The following is a 21,587-nucleotide window of genomic DNA, read 5'->3' as shown; positions in this document are numbered from 1 at the left end:
ATTTGTTTTGAAAGAAAAAGGATTTTTGACACTGGCACCATATGTGAAAATAGATAGGGGGAGTGCCTGATATAATTTAGCGAAAACATCGGTATAAAACCGAGAGGAACGTGAAAACAAGCATTTGATGAAGCCGTAGGTCAGTATTGTTTGATGGAATGATAACTCAGTTGTCACTGTAGACAGCAATACATGTTCTGTGCTTCCATTGGGCACAGGGAAACGTTTCAGCAGACAAAAAATACTATTCCACAGCCTCGAGTTATTGGGGAGTGTAGTAAATACATTAAATGTCTGTACATACGTGAATATGTAAATTCAAATTGCCGCATTAGAATTTGGTGGGGAAAAAGGTCCTAGTTAATCAACCTATGAATGGAAGGAAATGCAATATAGTTACAATAACAGAGGCTTGAGCTGGATATTTATCATTCTTACTCTTTAAATGGATTCATATCATATGCATAACAAAATTTAAAAAATATAATAATACCTTTGATTAGCGATTAGATTAAAAAATTTCAAGGATAAGGTGGGCTATGGAGCAGAGCACTAAAAAGCATCATGGAAATTAGTAGGTGAACATCAGAAGGTCCTTCTGCGCTTTGTTACAAAATTTGTCATGATTGAATCTTATACACCTGATACGGGATACAGCTTTCAAACCAAAATAAATCACTGAAAATTTGAGCCATTCAAAATTTATTTTATCTGTATGAAGCATGATGTGCTATATTGGATAAAGCTCCACAACAGTTTGCAGCAAAATTAAAAAAATTCTAGTTTAATAACATCACATTCTATGTAATGCTTTTTCCCCAAATGTAAGTTTCATAAGTAATTTAATTATACAAACAATATGCATTCACTAACAACTACTAAATAATTGATTTTATTATTGAAAAAATACATTACTTTCACACAGTATCATGACATTTTTAGAAAATAAAAAAAATTGAAAAAAAATAATGCTAAATAAATGAGAACAGGCAATACCTTAAGTGAGGATATCTTGCCATTCCTCTTCAGAGATAAGCCAACAGATACAAAAGAGAATTATTCAGAGATGCATAGTTTTCCACACTGATATGCGCTCATTATCCTAGATTATCAATTACTGGCGATAATCATTAAGAAATTTACATGTAAAATATTTACCATTAGACATGATTATTAAATGTTTTTTTTTAAATCAATATATAATGACACTACTGCAGATTAGTTAATGAAATAATAATACTTTATTTATATCTAATGGAAAATATTTACATATTCTGAATGATTAATCTTGTCTTACCAACTTGAGTGTTGTAGCACAGTTAAATTATCAATTCAGAAATACCTTAGAAAAATCAATTACTTTAAATGGATTTTCTTTTGGAAAAAAACAACACATCATACGAATCACATTTCTGTTACCCCCAGGTAGCAGAGAGACGATAGATATTGTTTAACAAATAATAAAATTACAGAAACGAGTGAGTAACAAATACTAATGCCAAAAATAAGAAAAAAGTAAAATTATGAAGCATAAAAATTAATAAAAAACCCAAACCCATTTATCAAATGGAAGATTGGACAAATAAAGAGCCATTTAAAAAAAATATGCCCTAGATATACGATGAAACCAAAAGAACGGAGGCCTCAAAAAGGCATGAATTAAGAATAGCTACATTTCTTATAAAGAGAACTGGCAACATGTATAACCATTATATTCACTTCAATCCTTGAAAACCAAGCAGCAATCCTGATGATTAGGAGAAATTTACTGTTGCTTATAAATAAGCAAATTTCTATTTCCAGTCAACTGAATACTATACAAAGGATAGGTGAATGTTGGAAATATAAACATGCATCAATGATTGCAATGATCTTCTCTAACGTCAGTGAAAGTTTGAAAAAGACCAGCAAGAATATAAATGGGCTAAGGTCACAAACATGTAGGAAAATGAATATAAGAACCTAATTACTTAATTACGACATTTCATAAATGCCTTCCAACTAGTAAAAACTGAAAAAAAATCCCATCTTAACTATTGCATGTCAAATATAACAAGATTGTTAATTGATATTCTACATCACATTTAAATTGTAAAGCATATCTTTGAAATTAATAATCTTTGACGAATATAGTGTTTTGACTACTACACAATGTTATGCCTACATCATTATAATTGCAAACTACAGGGAAATGTCTCACAAGTGAATGAGGCCAAACAAGGTCAGAGCAATGAACCAAAACAAACTAATGTTTATCAAAGGGCTACACAATCATGAGTACATCCGGCAAAATATGATTATGAATCTGGAAAGAGCTGTATATGTTGCAAATAGATTTACGTGCACGATGGCTTTCATATAAATTGTAGGATTACATTGGCAAGCCAAAATGGTACGTTCCTTCCATTTACTTATAGCGTAAATGAGATGCAAAGTGATATAATAAAAAATAAAAATATCATAGTGGCATGATCAGGAAAAGGCTGACTATATTATGTGTTGACAAGATTAAAACAATATGCATCTCAAAATGTGACTACCTACCGAATGAAAAAGTGCCATGTAGCAAACATGAAATCAATATTAAGGTCTAATTATAATCATAAAATTGGTGTAAAAATAGTACTAAATACACAAGTAATTCAGTTAACCAAATAAAAGCTGAGTGGCTTAAAGAAAATAAATGAATATGAAGAAAATTTTCATCTTCAGGACTGGCTCCATCACAATCCTATGTATACCAGGCCAAATTCATCTCTGAAACAGAAAATATAAATTAATGGAATGAAAAGTAGTGCAATCACAATCAAAATGCAATGTAAATATTAGTTAAATATTCATAGTGAGATAAAATATTAACTCTATTTACACAAATGCAATGGCAGTATTTATGAGCATCAATTATTAAATATCTTCCAACACACCAAACAATCTTCTACAAGAATCTATAATTTCATAATTGAAAAATATTGGAAGACTTATGATTGTTTGGAATTCACATATTAATCAATGGATTGATATATCATGGATTTGAATATAGGCACTCTTCAATGTCGTTATATTATTTTATCTTTAACTTCGACATTTATCCATAAGATTAGAGTTTTTAGTTTAGAAGTCACTTCCTTAAACTTATGACATATAATACCTTAAAAACATGTTACCTTTTAACAAGAAATCTTCATCTTGGAATATTGAGAAGTAGAATGTTTGCCTACAATGAATTGCATTTAAATATTCTAATACTACAAAACCCGTAACTCATTAAATCAAACTACCTATAGAACACATGAGAGGATGAACTCCAATGTACCAGAAGTTTCCTTTCACCTCTACATGCCAACCAATGTACCAGAAGCTTCATTTCACCCCTACATGCAAACCTATGAGTTTCACACTTTTGGGAAATCATGGACAATTAAATTACGAACAATTCTTTCAATTATTCAAAAGGACGTTTACATTTACATTTATTATTTACCGATTTATTGGCTAAAACAGCTTCAAATAATGATTTCAATGTTTTAATGAAGACCATGATGTAAAGAAGAAATTGTTATAAATAAACATAGGACCCACCTTTGCACTGGCTAGAAGTGTTCCCATCACATTGTTAGAATAGAGAGAGAGGAGAGGGGCTTGTTGTTGCAAAATAGCTCTTCCTCTTGTAACGTTACGTCGTAAAATCTGGTTGATTTTTCACGTAAGTCCAGACAAGGGAAATACTCCAACCGTCGGTCACATGCTGGATCAGGGTAAGACTCCACAAACAAGAAAAACAGCTCACAAGAAAAAGGTAGCCAAAAATAATTTACGAGTAATTACCCTACGATATCTATTCAAAGTAGAGTATTCAAAAAATCAGAAGTATTACAGAAAACAATGATAGTAATTCATGATCCCAGAGGAAACATTACCAGCTAAATACCAGCAGAAAATTGCTCTAAAAATCTCATGCCTCACAAGACATGTGACTCCCAGCAGGTCACGATCAGAAAAGAGCTCCCCATTTCAGGACAAGCAGTATTTTGAGGGGAGGGATTCTTCCAGGGAGTGGAGGGGTAGGCAGGCGAATTCAACTACGGCGCCACTCTGCATAGGACGGCCGCTCCACAAAATCAGCCTTCCCTGGTTTTGAGACAACCGCACAGCACCCAGAATTTTCCCCTCAACTTCTGGGTTGGAGACATCAGAGGAATCAGTTCATTGGAACACATGGAGGGGAGGGAGATACTGGGGTGAGGTGTTGGAGGGAGAGAGAGTTGTGATAGGACAATGGTAAAACTTCTCACTCCAAGTACAATACTAAGGCCTTAGCACCGATTTCCCCTTGCTTGCCAAGGAGAAGTATTTCTCCGCAGTAGTCCTATATAAGTCTTGCATTGCAGGTAGGCTGGTTCGAAGGCTGTTTCGGAGGCTGTTTCAGAGGCTGTTTCCAGAGGCTGAGTTTCCAGAGGCAGGGTTTTCAGAGACAGGATTTTCAGAGACAGGATTTTCCAGAGACAGGATTTTGCGCGAAAATCCTTTGCGCGAAAAACCTTAGCGCGAAAAATCCTTAGCGGGAAAAGTTCTGCGGATAAGTTCGGAGGAAGTTCGAGGAAGTTCGAGGAATTTATGGGGGGGGGGGGTACCAGAAATTTTTGGGGGGGGGGGGGGACACTAAAAAATGCCACACTCTTGTGGATCCATGATAAGCGATGGTACTAGGGACAGCTGCTGCAAGCCAACATTCCTTTGCCTTCAGTGTCTTCCCATTCAATGCATTATTGATACTCCATCCATCTATTCCCTCTCCCCTCTTCCTCCTCTCCTCCAACTCCTCTATAGCCCTCGTCCACTCACGCTCTCGTTCCACATCTCCCTTGCTATATGGCCTCCCCTCATTATCAAAAACCAATTTCAAGGATGATTGTGAGAGGGCCCAAGCTAACTCAGAATGCACAAATTTCTCCCTATCACCAGAACAATCCTTTGCACCCAAATATACTATCTCACTCTCAAAATCACAAAATGAACACCATTCACTCCCAATATACTGATTCCCATCCAAATCTACAACCTTCTCCTTCATCCTTCCAATGTCATTAGAATCTCTGTCCACCATCACCTTCACCTGATCATCCCCACTTAAAAACTTAAATATGCAAGCAGTACACTCATCTCCATCATACAGTCCCTCATACAATCTACGCGTTTCATCAACTCCACTTCCATACACTATCTGTGTCTTTCGCATCATGGCGTCCACGCACTCCTGCCTTGCTCTGGCGGGATCGGATGTAGGTTGACTTAAAGATGCCTCCCCAATAAGACCACACTTGATCAACGTCACATCCTCCGCTGTTGACGTCACGGATTCTTCTAGACAACGCAACAGTGTGTCGCGTTCACACACATTCGCTTTCAGTTCCTCCAAGGATGAGCTCAACAGTCGCACAAGAGATTTCATCTCTTGCCTTAATGAGTCCACGGAGGACTTGAGAGATGCGATATCACATTCTGGGCTAGCCACGGGTGTCGCATGATCAGTGCTCCTACTCAAAGATGCTTCCAGACGACGCAAAATAACTTGGTCTCTCCTGTGAGCCAACGTCACCAAATTCAGAACTTTTGAGCATTCCACATTTTCAGGGAACTGTCGAACCATCTCCTCAGCTGAAGACAATGCACTCTGTTGACTGTCATCTGTAATGTCTGTGTCGGCCCCTCTCGCCAGTAACTCCTCCACCCAGTCAGCCTTTCCAAGTCCCACTCCAACGTGCAAAAGTGTTTTCTCCTTTATCATTCTGCTATCCACATCTTCAAACATGTCCAGGAGCTCTTTATGCTGGAGCAATGAGCCAGTCAGCAATCCAGAAATGAGCCTCTCCTCAACAAATTTATGCGCGCCACTAGCAGAAATATTGCTTGCCATTATTGCGAAACTATGAAATAATTACTTTAGAGTATGCTGGATCTAGCAGAAAGGAAGATGACAGTGGGAACCAGATGTGGTGTCAATGGCCAGCGAGGAGTAACACACTATTTCAGGATTAACACAAAAGGATGAAATATTGTCTGCAAAGAAACAATGATATTAAATTAGCACTTTAAAAGCCGTCAATAGCAGTGCTGGATCTTACCAACTAGCATAAGCGTGACTTGATAAAAAATATATCATGCTCACTATGCAACCCAGAATAAAAAGGAAAATGCTCTGCAATGGAATTTATGAAATGCCATCACTCACTGCCATCATTTCTATGGAGAAAGAACAATACTGACAAAATATAGTTGGCAAGGCAAAAATATTCCTGAGACAGTATTTAACATGAAAGCAAAAGGGAAACCCTGGTTTACTACAGCATAGAGAATAATAAGAAAAGTGCAGGATAGTATCAAAGATTTATATAAAAGATTCTATGCTCAAACATGCTAGGATGGCAAAATGGGTGGTGGAAAAAAGGAAAACAGAAAATAATTAAATTAGATCAATAATTCATGTTCCTGAGTAAAAACTTCATAGTAGATGCCGGCAGTGGTGGACATGCATTGTAAAATTATCAATCTTTTCTTGGTTACATTCTGGAGGGCATTTTAAGGGTAAGAATGGTTCCGGCATATAAAATACAGTCTTGGTCCCTTTGGCACCATTTGTTGAAAGCATGCTCATGACAGGCTTTCCTCCTTACTTTCACATCTCCTCTTTAGAAATGCAAGTCACCTTTGCTTTACGTTGTCTTCCAATACATACCAGCAACGTTATTGTATCACCACTTAACCATCGGACTACCCATACTGCGTAACCTTGAAACTTGTTGACAATGGAGAACATGTCCTTTTCATTGATTCCCTCCGTCATGCAAACATGCTGCTCTACTAATCTCCCCCATCATTTTCTCTCATCTGTGGGGGCAGTCTAGCCACGTCAGCAATCGCCCGAGGGCCTTCAAAATAGGGGGCCCCTGTGACACTCACATCCATTGTGAATCATAAATAAACAGTAGAATAAAATAAGATTCCAATTACCCTAATCCAGATTTTTTGGCTATTACAAAATTCTACATTTTCATGAGCTACTTCATTTAACACATTCAATGAAATAAAGGTGTCAGATTACAAAAGAGAATCCAACCTTTTTAATAGGGTCAATTGAAAAGGTTATTTTACATTCCAGAACAAACTTAAAGGAACTCATGATTCACTATGTAGATAAAAGGACTTTATATGGGGTGATTTTTTTTAACCTCAAATTGCTCAGCAAAATTATTTTACCAGTGACAGGAAGGTACTGCGCAGATAGGGCAACTGTGCATCCTCTCCACTACATGCTCAAGTCATTACTGATCAATCTCATAACTTGAATAGCCTTAATTAATAATCCGGCCCAGTGTGTACTGTGGATAAACAGCCAAAGAACTCGCCCAATGGCTTTAGTATTGACCTTCAGGTTATATAGCATTGACAATTCTTGACCTTAAAAACATGGCGATAAAAGAAAAATTTTTAATGTACTGTTGCTTGAAAGTGAAACAGTGAACCATTACATCAACTTCCATTCAAAGCAAGAGAGATAAGCTGACTTTTGGAAGTGTTATGATCCATGACAACGCCCATCATGTAAATGCTAAATAATATAATAATAACTTCAAAGGCAGTCTGGCCAGGTAGGCTATCACCAAGGGCTCCCACAACACTCGCCTTAATTGTAAAGCGTATATGAAAGGTCTAATAAAATAAGAATCTGAAAACTTGGGCCTAAGCTTTTTTTTGCAATAAAAAAAATTCTGTTTCAATTAACCACATCATTAACAACATTGTGTTAACCTTTTCCCTACCGTACACGTATATATACGTGTGGACGTTTCCTGACCCGGGAGACCACGGACGTATATATACGTGTGAGAGCTTCCCGGTCAAGAAAACGAAACCCGTATATATACGTTTTCTAGCTCTCCCCCTTTCAGGACGGTCGTGGGTTTGGGTCGCCTTTGTCTCGGGACCCAACGCTTCGGGGTTTAGGATTAACCCTCCGAATCCGGGAACAGGTACCTGGACCCTTTGTCTTTTATAACCCCTCTCAGCGGTAAGGGACAGCGGTCATACAATTGTTTATAGAGTCAATTTTCGAAATAAATATTTGTTCATTTCTCAAGAAATATAAACTAGGAATTGAATTGTTTGTCTTTTGAGCCACGTTTAGAATTTTTAAACGAAATTCTACGACAAATATTAACTTATATCTCGAGTTATGTATAAACATCAACATGGAAATTGTCGCTGCGTTAAATGCTTTGATAATGGCCTTAGAACTTCGTTTAAAATTTGACAATGCTCAGATAAAAATGAGGAATTATATTCTATGTCTGTATTTTACGTGCAAGCAACAATTATTCATTTGCTAAATACATATAAGCAATACATAAGTTGACCGCGAACCTATGCCGCAGGTATGGTCGTAAACCCGGAAAGGAGGGAGCACAACTACTCTCGGAGTCCGAGATAATGCGGAGTCCCACCGTGGAGGGGTCGAAAAAGGTTCAGCGAGACCCTTCTTAACGAATGCCCTCCAAAAATGCTCCGTACCACGAGAAAGAAGTCTCTTGGGGCTCGGTACAGCAGTCAAGCTAAGACGAAAACTCCGCGGTCTCGAAAGGGTTAAACAACAATTAAGAAATCATGAAATAAAGGTGTCAGATGAACAAAGAGAACATATACTTTTTTGATAGGGTCATTTTAAAAGGTTATTTTAGATTTCAGAGCAAATTTCATGGAGGTGATTCACTATTTAGATAAAAGAATGTTACACAAGGGTGGTTTTTCGTCAATGTCCAATCCTTAAACAAAAACAGCTTTCAAGAGACAGGTAGGCACTGTGCAGATAGGGCAACTGCCTGTCCTCTGTACCATAAGCTTAATTCATTACTGATCGCAAGTTTTAAGTTTAAAGATACTGGCAATCTCATAACTTGAATAGCCTCAATTCATTCTCCTGCCAAGGATGCACTGCGGAGATACAGCCAGAGAACTTGCCGAATGGGTGTGTCATTGACACGTCTTCACCTTTACCCTGATAAAATAAAATTTTGGTGCACTGCTACCAGAGTGTGAAACAATTTGAACCATTACGTCAACTTCAATTCAATACAAAAGGAGACGCATTCTGACTTTTGGAAGTGTTCTAATCCATGACAATGCCATTGCTGATGCAGCCCAACTGCTCCTGGAGAATTTCAGCGGAATATTTTAGATCAATCACTCTGCAATGTCGATCAAGTGAAGTGTTAATTCCATCTGTAAACTAAAATGATGATGTAGCTAGTAGGCAAGTATTTTCAAACGGGCAAAGAGCTTCAACGTAAAAGCACAATTCATTCTATGTCATTCACGGCAACATCCTATGAAGAAGGTGTAGCAAAGCTAGTCCACCAACATGACCAATTCCTAAATCGCCCATGTGATTATGTCGAAAGGACACCAAAAGTATGCTAAATATTTTGGAATGAAACAATTTTTAATCAATCACTGCACCTTCTGTTCAGGACCCATTGGAGGTTAAAAACATAAATAAATTTCATAAGCTGTGAAATTCCCACTCTCCGCAGTACTTTTTCAAAGGAAATAGTTATTTTTCATGGAATTTTATCTAGTTTTAAGAGCAGAATGGTGTCAAAATCCATTTCTGAGCAAGGGATTGTGCTCCAGGCCAACCGTCAAAAAAGGCACACTTTAGTCCCAGTGAATCTTCATCTTCCTATATCGGATGCACGTATTTTATTTTTTTTAGCCCCAGTTGACATGTGTTACATTTTGATACTATGTAACATTCAAATATATGTCTATTTTCACCACTGCGCACATATTTTATAAGCCTCTGTGAATTTAATTTGAGTCTTTGTATCTAATCAGTTCAGATGCAACCCAACGCTCCCCAAGACGACTAATGGCAGACCCAGCTGCACCTCTGGAGTTGACTATTGATGCAGGCTTACCCTCAAATGTAACATAAAATTATCCATGAAAATGGGGAAGGGGTAATCCAGCATTTGAGCTCAATTTAAATTGTAGTCCAATTCTTCCTACTGAAGAGGCAATAAAATGCGTAAGTCGACCCGACTTTTTTTCATTTTTCTTGGATGAGCTGCTTAACCCATTATTCCCCAGCCTGCATATAGGGCTTTTACCTTAGGTTATTTCGTATTTTATGGTTTATTTTGGCCTAATTAAGATTAATTTTCAGAAAAAAATATTATATTCATCGTAATATATGATTTACATAATGTTGCGTTTACGCAACGCTGGGAAAACCCCGGTAAATAAAAACAAAAAATAACTTTTTTAAACTTAGGTTGCGTATTTTATTTTTCATCGTCTTTTCTGATGTAATGTTCAATAATATTCAGCGTGGAATTAAACGTAGCACTTTTCACAACATAACTTATCTTTGATTTGCACACTCGACATCTTTGTCGGGAGTTATAAGTATGCTTGCGGATGAAATGCCCAATTCTCCCTTCACGGGCATCTCTTGGTCTGCCATTTTTCCTAAGGTGTCCCGCCAGCGAGCACCGATTTTTATGCCAAGTCGGCATATTCATCAGCATTGTATTGGAAACGATTACTTAAACGATTACGATCTCAGACCGAAATTCTAACAAAGGAATTTCTTTGCCCGTGACTTCGGCGTAAAATCACCACGGAATCAACTTTGGACTATCAACCCCTTTTCGGAATAGAGGTTTTTTGCCCTAAATCTGGATATGGTAACATGCAACATAATTATCGAGTAAATCTACCTCTCCCATTCCCTGATTATAATCGTTGATGATATTTCGATTTTCCTCGGGAATCTTCGTGAACACCTTTCACGAAATAACACTTTCAAGTTCCGCCTCTCCATATGGCAAATATTGATAAAAATAGCCTGTAGAAGAGACCAGACACTACAATGTATAACCTACTCTGAATTGTTCCCAACGAATAACATTTTAGCTTGTGCCACCTGAAATATGGAACTATTTGTTAGGAAAATTCCGTAACTGAATGGAATTTTCGTTTAGTCTGTTGAGAATAGATCCGACTTTCAAAAATTTATCACTTCGTGTAGTTGAGAATTATCGGAGAGCTGTCGATATTTATTTAGGTAATTCATCAAACCGAATCCGCGTCATACATTGCCTCACAATTGCGACAGACATCTCCTCTTAGCTTGTCCAGTACAACTTAGTGCGCAGTAATATATGATACCCCGACAACATTAGGATTCCAATTATATTTTATTAATCTGCCTTACTCTGAGTAAATGCATGGTTATTTATCTCCTCATCGTAGTTATTTGAGTAGCTCAAAATTATTTCAAGTAATTTTCGACTGAGAAATAAGTGACAGATTGGTGAGTGGCCTCCATACTGAGTAATAAGTGTTTCTATTACTTTTTTCACGCAGAAATTCGGGACTACTACCGATGTAGATTCTATTTTTTCACATTTAGATGAACCTTTTGTTCTCTGCATCTTTTGCCTGGACGTGCGCATTAACTGGACAATTTTCTTTAGATACTACTTGAGTAAACTGTGATTTGCCTTGAATTGCCTACTGCAATCATCAATATTTGAAATACTGAGAAGATTTAATCCCCATTGTAGTTCCAAAGTTTTGAAAATATTATACCTCACCTCTCCTGTTAATTTATATTCTTCAGGTACCTTCTTGACGGTTCTTCTAAAGTATACTTCTGAGGCGTAGAAATAACGGGTAAAATTTTCTTCACATTTAAATCTGAATGAAACCCCTGGATGAATCATTTTGCAAAACGCCGAGCAAAAACTACTGCGGTATTATTGGTATGATTACTGGTTGAGAGATAAAGATGCATTTCAGAGGACTATCTAACTGATACGAATCCAACTGAAGCTAGATTATTAGCCTTACATCACCTAAGCGATAAAAGAAAAAGTAGGTAACTCAGGATTGCATGGAGAAAATTACGATGAGTGAATAGAGGAACACTCCACCTTCCATCACAATCCTGCTTCAACTAATATGTTTCTCACACTCTCATTCTACCATCTCTGAAACTAAATGCATCTGAAGCTGAATTTAACGTCTACTAAGTAATCCTTCCACTCAACGACATGGGAGTGACATTGCCCTGTATCGGTTCCACATGTGCGCGCAAGTTTGACCCCACGAAGTACCAGTGTTCAATGTAAAATTCGTACCGATGGCCATTTTGGAATTCAAGATGCCATTAACCTTTTGGTTTGCAAACTCACAACCTTTGAGTGCCAAAAATGCAGCTAAACTGCCTCCAAAAGACTAAGTTGTCGATTAAAAGCCATACTGACGAGTTTCGTTATGCTTTGAGAAAAGCCCTCTGGTCTACCAGAGAATTCCCATTGTTGCGTAAACGCAACATTATTTACAACAACCATATTTAAACCAGTAACGACGGAATTTTGTGACAAATATAAACATGATGAATAAAGAAACTTCGAACTAAGAGAAAACATTACCTATAGTAAGATTACTCAATAAATCTTTGTAAAAAATGATTTACAATATGTAGTACTTCAACTCTTCGAAATAGGCAAATTTCGAAGTAAAATAAAAATTATTATTTTAAAGAAAATTTTTCCAAAAATAACTGAATTAGAACAAAAGGTATTTCAGGAATTCAGAAAACCAGAGAAAAAAATATCCTGACGCAAAGGTTTTTTCTAATAATTACGATTCTATAATGTTGCGTTTACGCAACGCTGGGGATTAATGGGTTAAGCACATTGGCATAAACAATGACATATATGCTAGCCAGAAAAATGTAAATCTAGCTTTGGAGATGGATTAACGTATGACATGCCAATCTCAAACAATATGACATGTAATGCTAGGATAAATACCGTAATAAACGTAAGGGTTGGTCCAAGGAGGTAACAAAACTTAACAAAAGGTACATCCCCACACTCTTGTTGGCAAGCATGAATTGTAACCGGTTTGAAACAATATTAAGTCATTTAAACTTGAATGACATTTTAGACGAAGGAATGCATAGGACAGAGCACGTTGGCCCCGGTGGCCAATGTGCCCCATCGTCGTCGCTGGGCCAACCTGCCCCATCGCCATGTTTACAATAAATTCTATTCATTACAAAACTCACTGCAGCAATTTAGATTGTATTCTACACACTAGTTACCCTTAAACTATGATCTTTAATTATAGTACTTAACTATTGGGCCCAAATTGATCAAAACTTAAATAGCAACAATTTAAGTTTGAAACGTCAATATTTGAGCATTAAAATGATTTTACATTAGAAAATCTGATTTGTGTGACATGATTTGAAGCAACCTGAGCATAACCCTACTGCACATTTTTCACACCAGTGCAAGCAGGCTCTTCATTTCCCATACTAAGCACAAACTGCACACTTCCATTGAGACTTGATTTCTTCCCAGCTGCAGGAATTCTCCTTAGGAAATGTATTTCTGCGAGTATTGGTAATAAAGTGTGTAAGGAGTGACGGTCCTGTCCAAACTCTGAATGAACTTGGATATTTCAAAAATATCAACTCGACCAATGGCACACAAAATGATAAGAGTAAATTTTTATACATGTGTTTCCTGTGAACATCTGAATTTAGGACTGCAGCAATCAATAGCCTCTCAAAGAATTTGATGCACCGCTAGTAATGGCGTTTTCTTTCCATTAAGTACGAATGCAATAACAGGTCCTTAGAAATCACCCCACCAATGAATTTATTTTATCCTGACATATAAAAAGAGTTCTAAGTCTCTTTTTTACCTTTCAATACTATTCCCATTTTGCAGGATCCCAAATTGTAAATAAAAATACCACACACAGAAAGTACATACAATGAGAATTCAACACACTGCCTGAAAGAACACCACACAGCATATACTGAATTGGACTGAAACGCGTGGTTTCAAGGCTGCATCAAGAGACAAGAAAATATCTCAATAGATTCCTTGCATATGTTGACTGTTTAGTAGGAATCTTATGTTTGCTGATTACTGTCAAGAAAAAAAATGATGCAGAGTGAAGTACATGGCCGCTTTGCTTAGGACGCTAAGGACTTAGGAGTCGGACCAAACACATTTGGGGCTCCGGGTGTCGACAAACAAGGAAGAGACGGAGAGAAGGCAGTAAGCTTATAAGGAAGATCATACCTCAAACTTAATAGCTGATCCTTCTTGAGGTCTCAAAAACAGAATAGGCGGCAGTTTTCAAGGCAGTACAGTTTAAGGAAGGTATCGAGTTTTTGGACAAAATTGGCACTGGTTTAAAACAGAATGTCATCCCAACATTTAAAAAAATCCTGAAGGCATAAAGTCGCTATGAATATTTTATTGGAAAAGATAAACATTTCTTCAAAAGATAAGACTATTGTACTGGGTACGCATGACTGCGTTGAGGCATTAACATACGCAAAATATCACTTCATAATTTCCAATATTCTTGCAGCTACTAAGCTTCAATATTTCACGAGCATTACACACCTTTTATGCTACAAGAATGTACTGTGACATCAGAAAGCAAGTAAGCAGATTCTCTCCATGGAAATAACACATACTAATGACAATACTTATTCATAAGTTGAAGGGTGTGTCAAAAGAATTGTAATTAGTAAGTCAGCCCTTACCCAATTGTAAAATTTCAAATGATATGACTCATGCACACTAAAATGTATGCAAAGTAATTTTTGCACATGCATGACGAATAAAAAGCAGTCAATAAACATTAAACTAGTGACTGGGCTGCATAGAATTAAAATTTCTACGTGTATATCCCATGATGGGAGCTCATGCTATCAGGCACCCAGGCTGCACAGGAATTTTACATATCTGAATATGAGGGTGGACCATCAAGATAAAGGAAATCGCGCTTAAGAAGTTGCTAAAAAGTATTGTTTATTTCCTTTAATGACGAAAAAAATATACAAGAGGACTGGAAAATTCATATGCATCGATTAAATTGTATCTCATCGATAAAACTGTACTCGGTTTGGGATTATTTTCTTTCGCGGGTGGTGACATATTCTCCCAGGAAGAAGGCCCAATCAAAGCCTGCACAAGCTTTGGAGATCGCGATGTTTACGTGACATCTCAACACATTTCAGGGATTTTTGTGGTTAAGTTGGTGAATAATAGTGTCTGGTAATGGTGAAGTTTCCCTTATTTTTTTATTTCATTCACTGGGCTTCAGAAACGTGTTTGTGAGGTATTATTTTTTTAAATGCCTTTCATGCATGACAGTTTCTCTAGGAGGCTGTGGTATTGTCGGGGTGTAAAAGAAACTCCGGGACATGGTTCAAGTTTTAGCTTTACAAAAGATCGTTAGTTGAAGAAGAAGTGCATTTGGGTGATAAGAAGAAAACATTTCACCCCTACGAAAAACAGTAAGATATGTACTCTTTCTCGCTGTAATTATTTGGATGTAATTTTAAGTTAGTGGCTTCGGGATGTTGATGCATAACTTCAGTACTGAAAATGGTGATTCAAAATTTTGTAGCAGCAATTCATTTGAAAATACTTGTATTTTAAATGTCTTTTTTATATTAATTCATTCGGTAAACGTGTGGTTAAGGGAGAAAATAGGAATAAGCAGCCAAGTTTATAGAATGAAATATTGTTTCTTATCTTGCCCAATGGTTTCTTATACGTCGGCTTTCATTATTTCAAATTATCTTACACTATAGTTTAAAATAAAAAAATACACAGGTTTACAATTATTTACTCTACTTAGTACGAGCCTAGTAATTTGATTTCTCATGCAGAAATACCAAAAATTGGAAATGATGTTGCTGGAATGTATTTTAGGTTGGGAAAAACCTTAGTGGGATAATTTTGTATAAGTAGGGTTGGTAGCACACTTCTAGTGTGTGTTTTGTTTTTACAATGTATACATGTATATCAGTACGTGTTTTCAATAAAGTATATTAGTGAGTTGTTCTCTATAAGTGTTCCCTACCTTTATACAATAACTGTGACAATTAACAATAATACGACAGATGTGGCCTAGCAAGTTGCATGGTATTTTATTAATTATTAGTTTCAGGTGTGAGAGCTTCATATCACACCATTGTGATATCAGAAAATAATCTGTGGTCTTGGACGAGAAGACGGGGAGAAAATTCTTGTGGAATTGAAGGCACCCAGATTGGAGGAAGGTGCCATTGCTTCGCTGTAACCTGTCGTCAAGAAGAAAGACGTCGTGGCAGTAGTGACATAGATCTTAAGTGGATGTGGATTTGTTTTGTACAAATGGATGCTGTGATAGTGAACGTTTATCGGAGGAGGCATTGAAGATAGTTATTATGTATTGACAGGTCCTCTTTTAAATAATTTTCTTTTCGAAGAGAATAAGGGTAGGTAATTGTTTCGCCAAATTAGATGCGGGTTAGAAGAGAAAATTGGAAATATCATGTGATTGACTTAAGAAAATAATTAATATCTGTAATGTATTTCTGTGGTTTTTTTTTCTTTCCAACCTCTTAAAAGGGCCAAGGGTATATAAGGGCCAAGGTAGGTAGATATCGATTGTGCTGCGTTTGATACATTTTTCGATCGTGCCAGTTAAAATATATCTAATTTTCGACTTAAACGATTGGGATTAGCCTAAGCGCTGTGTTCTTGCGCGCTTCGTATCCTTTCGAAAGCACTTCGTAGCGGACATTCACATGCTTCATATGCACTTCGTCGACAGGCCATGAATGGGTATTATCTATTACCGAAAAGTGACGGAGAGGCCTAGTATCCCCATTGTCAAGGAATACTACAAACATACGAATTAGATACCGTTCTGTGCCGTCTGGGTAGCATACATTCACAATTTGGCCAGGCCATCGCAAAGCAAAGTTTCTGATAAAAATGTTATAAATTAATTGAAAACTGGGACAATTATGTTGGAAATCATTATGAAATGATCATAAAATCTAATGGAAATGGAATATTAATGAGCAATATGGAAGCAACTTCTCCCTTTGAGTACATATATATTTTTTCAAGCACAAACCAGACTTAAGCAGGGCACAGCACAAGATAAAATAATCAATATACTTCCTATAGAATCAGAAGAGGCGACATAAAATTTTCCAAAATAATTCCAAAAAATCACAGCAACAAATAATCCACACTACACTATAACCTCTTGAAGGATAAAGTTACTAAAACTCACTCAGTAATGATCCAGACTTCAAATATCACGAAATGATGATTTGGCAGCAGCAAAAGAATGCTACGACGACATCATCCCAGTCAATAAACACAGTCTGAACAAAATCAGGCTGGAAATGAGAAGGGAAAGACACAAGTGAGGCTCAACAGAAGAATAACAGAATTTTCTATGAAATGGTGGGCAAATAGGAACTCCTCTCTCCCACCACCTCAGCTACGCTTGCTTTCAAGAGTGGAGATATGCCAACAAGGTCATGAATGCTCTTATGCTACAGCCATTAACCTAAACATTTCCATCCTTTTTACCATAGATTCATAACTCATTATCATTCACGTAAATATCATGCCAAATGCATTGAAATGCAAAATACCTTTAACTTTTGAATTTGAAAAACAAACTACAAAATAGTATTTTAAAAACCATTCAAAGTAAAAAATACATTTTTATGGAAACTAAGTGATCTTAAACATATACCTTACCTGTCTTGGCACATTACAGATTGGTACAAGCATGATGAAAACTATTCTTATGCAAACAAATTAATTTCTGAAGCTGTATTTCGAAGTGTTACCTGAGATATTTCAAAAGTCCTCCTAAGTGTTCTACAAATGTATAAGTAATGCTAACGTTTCCTTTAAGAATGGGAATTTACAAATCAATCAACACTTGAAGTACCAAATATACAACAAATATGTATCTCAATATACTTGTATGTGAAATATTGCATATCCTTGGGCTATTCCTGATTAAATTGACAAAAGATGATGCACACATCAATTTCAAATTTTCAACATTCAATTTCAAAGTCCATTCCCCATAAGACTTCCACCAACAAACTTCTACATAGTTGGATACAAAAAGGAGTGAATGTGTTACTCAGCCACAGATTCCCACACACGCATTGCCCGTCTGTACGTGGGAGCAGTGCGAGAGGGTCTATCCTTCTTGCTAAGACTCTGGCAAGTCCCAGACTCATCAATCCAAAGAGAAAAACTTACTTTTCGAATAAAGAAATAACATGCAATTGATACTCCCCAACCCCAGTAATGCTAAGCAATTGTCATCCTTACGGTCGCCCACGATGGTTTCAAATGCAGATGTCAGCATTTAAGCTATTCTGTGTGCTCCTACTACTTTTCCACGTAAGGACGTAACGAAAATGGCTCTCAACGGTGCATACCATTCCGTATGCTGGCTTAAAGAATACTCCTTTCACAGTGCAACTGTCTGAGGATCATCTCTGTTTCACTCATTTTGACTTATGTGCACAACAATATACCTACTCATAACTATTATATTATCTATTGAACACCTTGACGTCTTGAATGCCTATCATCATTTTCACTAGTGGCAATTCCATAATAACAACTGCACTGATGAGTATGCTTGATGTTCAGGTGCACTGAAAATGTCTTCCAGTCCATCATATTTTATATACTTATCGCCTTCGTGCCTTTTTGCACAGTGTCCACATTCCACTGGACTGATACCAAACCCATGCATGCTTTAATGACACTGATCAATGTGCATATACGATTTCAAGTTCTCTGGCTACAGAAACACATGAACCTAAATGCAAGTAACCTCTTCCCAAAAACATTTTACCCTCTATTGAAAAAGATTCCCTTTCTTGTTTGTGGTCATATTTTGTCATGTACATATTATATGCCCAGCCACTAAAAATGCAGGGAAAAATTGATATTGATGGGAACTGCTTTATATTTAATTGCTGAACTTTGTAATACATGAAGAGAACAAAAATAAATACAGATATCATCATGGACTGAAACACAACGCTCACAAGTAAGGTAAAAGCATTCTCAGGCAGAACAGTGCAAATCACACCTCCATCCCCATTAATTGAGGAAAAATTCCTCCCAGAATATAATGTCATGATGGAAGATACACATCCTTCCCAATTTAACCTCATTACTTCTCCTTGTACCATAGTAAGTCAGGCATTTGGACTACAAGTGAAATAAATTAATTGTTGCTAACTGATGTGCCTAGTGAAAGAATTTAGGATGAATAGGCGAAGTCGAGCTTAAAGCCACTGAGCTTAAAGCCACCCAGTGCGTCCACCGGGTTGCGGATGGTGGGTCGACCTTTAGATATAGAGGTTAGCTGCAAGATAAGCAAGTTCTCTCGTCGAATAAGCAGTCGTGGACAAAAAGCTGCGGTGTTCTGAGGGGGTATAGGGTTACCCTTGGGTAAGATAGACCATTAAAATGATACCGAAACCTGTAAAGATACCGTGACTTGGCATCTGGTGGCCATCAAGAATTATGCCTCTGATTCCCCGGGGGAGAGGGCAGCAGCTCTTCTTCACATGTGCAAAGGTGGAGACCATACTGGTCAGTACAGCAACACACATTTCACTAGGGGCGTGGTAACATTTACTTTAAAAGCTCTAGCACTGCGATGTGGAAGGCAAGGGGAAACCACGACATTATCATCCCGAGAAGTTGCAGCTACTCCACTCAATTTATGTAATGACATGATGGCATTCTCCCGGGTAAAATATTCCGGAGGTAAACTAGTCCCCCACTCGGATCTCCGGGCGGGGACTACTCGAGAGGGTACATCGGTCAAAGGTGATAGAATGCTAAGGATAGTAACATGGAACGTTAAGTCACTTCCTACTTGCGGTAGGCTAGAGAACTTGAAGGTGGAGATGCAAAGAATGAACCTCGACGTATTAGGCATCAGCAAAATGAAGTGGCCCCAAGCAGGAGACTTTTGGATTGGAAGCTACAGAATGATACACACTGGTTTGCTAAATGGTAATGCTGGAGTAGGCATCATGCTTAGAAAAAGTGCCGGAATGAGTGTTAAAAACTACCTCCAGGTTAATGAAAGGATAATAATGGTGAAGATAGATACTAAACCCGTAGCTACTGTAGTGGTACAGGTTTACATGCCTACCTCAGATTATGAAGATGAAGAAGTAGAAGATGTCTACCAAGATATAGCGGAAGTTATCAAGCAGATAAGAGGGGAAGTAAATCTCATTATTTTAGGTGACTGGAACGCCATCATCGGCAAAGGTCAAGACGAAATAATAACCGGGAAATATGGGTTAGGTAACCGAAATGAAAGAGGAGCAAGGCTACTTGAATTCTGCATGGAGCATAGGCTAGTGATTGCCAACACTTTATTCAAAAAGCCCCTGCGAAGAAGATACACGTGGAAGATGCAAGGAGACCTTAGAAGATTCCAAATCGACTACAGTCTAGTGAAACAAAGATTCAAGAACCAGGTGAAGGACTGCAAAAGTTATCTAGGGGCAGATACCGATAGTGACCATAACTAAGTTATGATGAAATGCCACCTGAAATTTAAAAAAATTGATGGAAGCCGTGAAAAACGTGGCAGGTTGAAAAATTGAAGGAGGTTCAGCATCAACTGGCTTTTAAAGAAGCTATAGAAAAAAGAATAGGGGAGGATATGACCAATAAACCAGTGGAAGAGAGTTGGAAAACCATTACAAGTGGTCTGCAGGCAGTAGTGGAGGAAGTTCTTGGTAAAAGAAGAGTCGTTATGAAAAAAGCATGGATCACGCAGGAAGCATTAGATCTCATTGAAGAAAGAAGAAAATACACGGCTGCGAAAACAGAGGAAGGACAGAATTGTTACAAGAGAATAAGGAACAAAATATGTCATAAAGCATGGAAGGCTAGAGAAACGCGGATGAAAAGTATTTGTGAAGACGTACAAAGCAATCTTAAACATATAGGAAAAGTAGAGGCCGCCTATAGGATAGCGAGGAACCACTTTAAGGAAAGATGTTATATCCTTAGGTACAGAAATGGAGAACTAATGATTGAAAACGAAGACAAAGGGAAGAGATGGAAGGAATATCTGAAAGATTTGTATAATGGAAGCAACCTAGGAACGAATGCTATCGAAAATGAGAGGGAAGCAGGTGCAAATGACATGGGAGCCCCAATTTTAAGATCAGAATTTGATGCGGCTGTAAGAGACCTTAGGATAAATAAAGCGTCTGGCATTGATGATATTCCCACAGAGCTTATTAAACATGAAGGAGAAAAGACGTTGAACCAACTATACAAAATCATAAGTGAAATGTCTTCCACAGGTGAGATACCAAAGGACTTTGAGGGGAACATTATAATCCCCATTCCTAAGAAGAAAAGAGTGGAGAAGTGCAAAGATTTTAGGACCATAATCCTAACTACACAAGTGTCGAAGATACTGACAAGAATCATCTATAGAAGAATAGAACAAAGAACAGAAGAGTTCTTTGATGAGGACCAATTTGGATTCAGAAAAACAACGGCACAACGGAAGCAATGTTGGCCCTTAGACTGCTCATAGAGAAGAGAATGGAAAAGAACAAGCCAACGTTCATTGCGTTAGTGGACTTTGAGAACGTGGATTGGCAAAAAATACTT

The 21,587-nt window shown here is 37.4% G+C and overlaps 1 protein-coding gene across 1 annotated transcript in view; it reads right to left on the bottom strand.

Annotated features, from left to right (window-relative positions):
* Window positions 1-2,751: 2,751 nt before the first annotated feature.
* LOC124173293 overlaps window positions 2,752-21,587 on the bottom strand; it is a 42,259-nt gene continuing 23,423 nt past the window's right edge. Inside the window, exons 5-6 of the mRNA XM_046552811.1 lie at window positions 4,676-6,057; window positions 2,752-2,757 (exon numbers count right to left, since the gene is read on the bottom strand). Coding sequence (XP_046408767.1) covers window positions 2,752-2,757; window positions 4,676-5,914 — 1,245 coding nt within the window. The 5' untranslated portion in view covers window positions 5,915-6,057. The remainder of the gene's footprint in view (window positions 2,758-4,675; window positions 6,058-21,587) is intronic.

Source organism: Ischnura elegans (genome assembly GCF_921293095.1).
Source record: "Ischnura elegans chromosome 13 unlocalized genomic scaffold, ioIscEleg1.1 SUPER_13_unloc_4, whole genome shotgun sequence".
Classification (NCBI taxonomy): Eukaryota; Metazoa; Arthropoda; class Insecta; order Odonata; family Coenagrionidae; genus Ischnura; species Ischnura elegans.
This window is presented reverse-complemented; position numbering and strand designations above follow the sequence as displayed.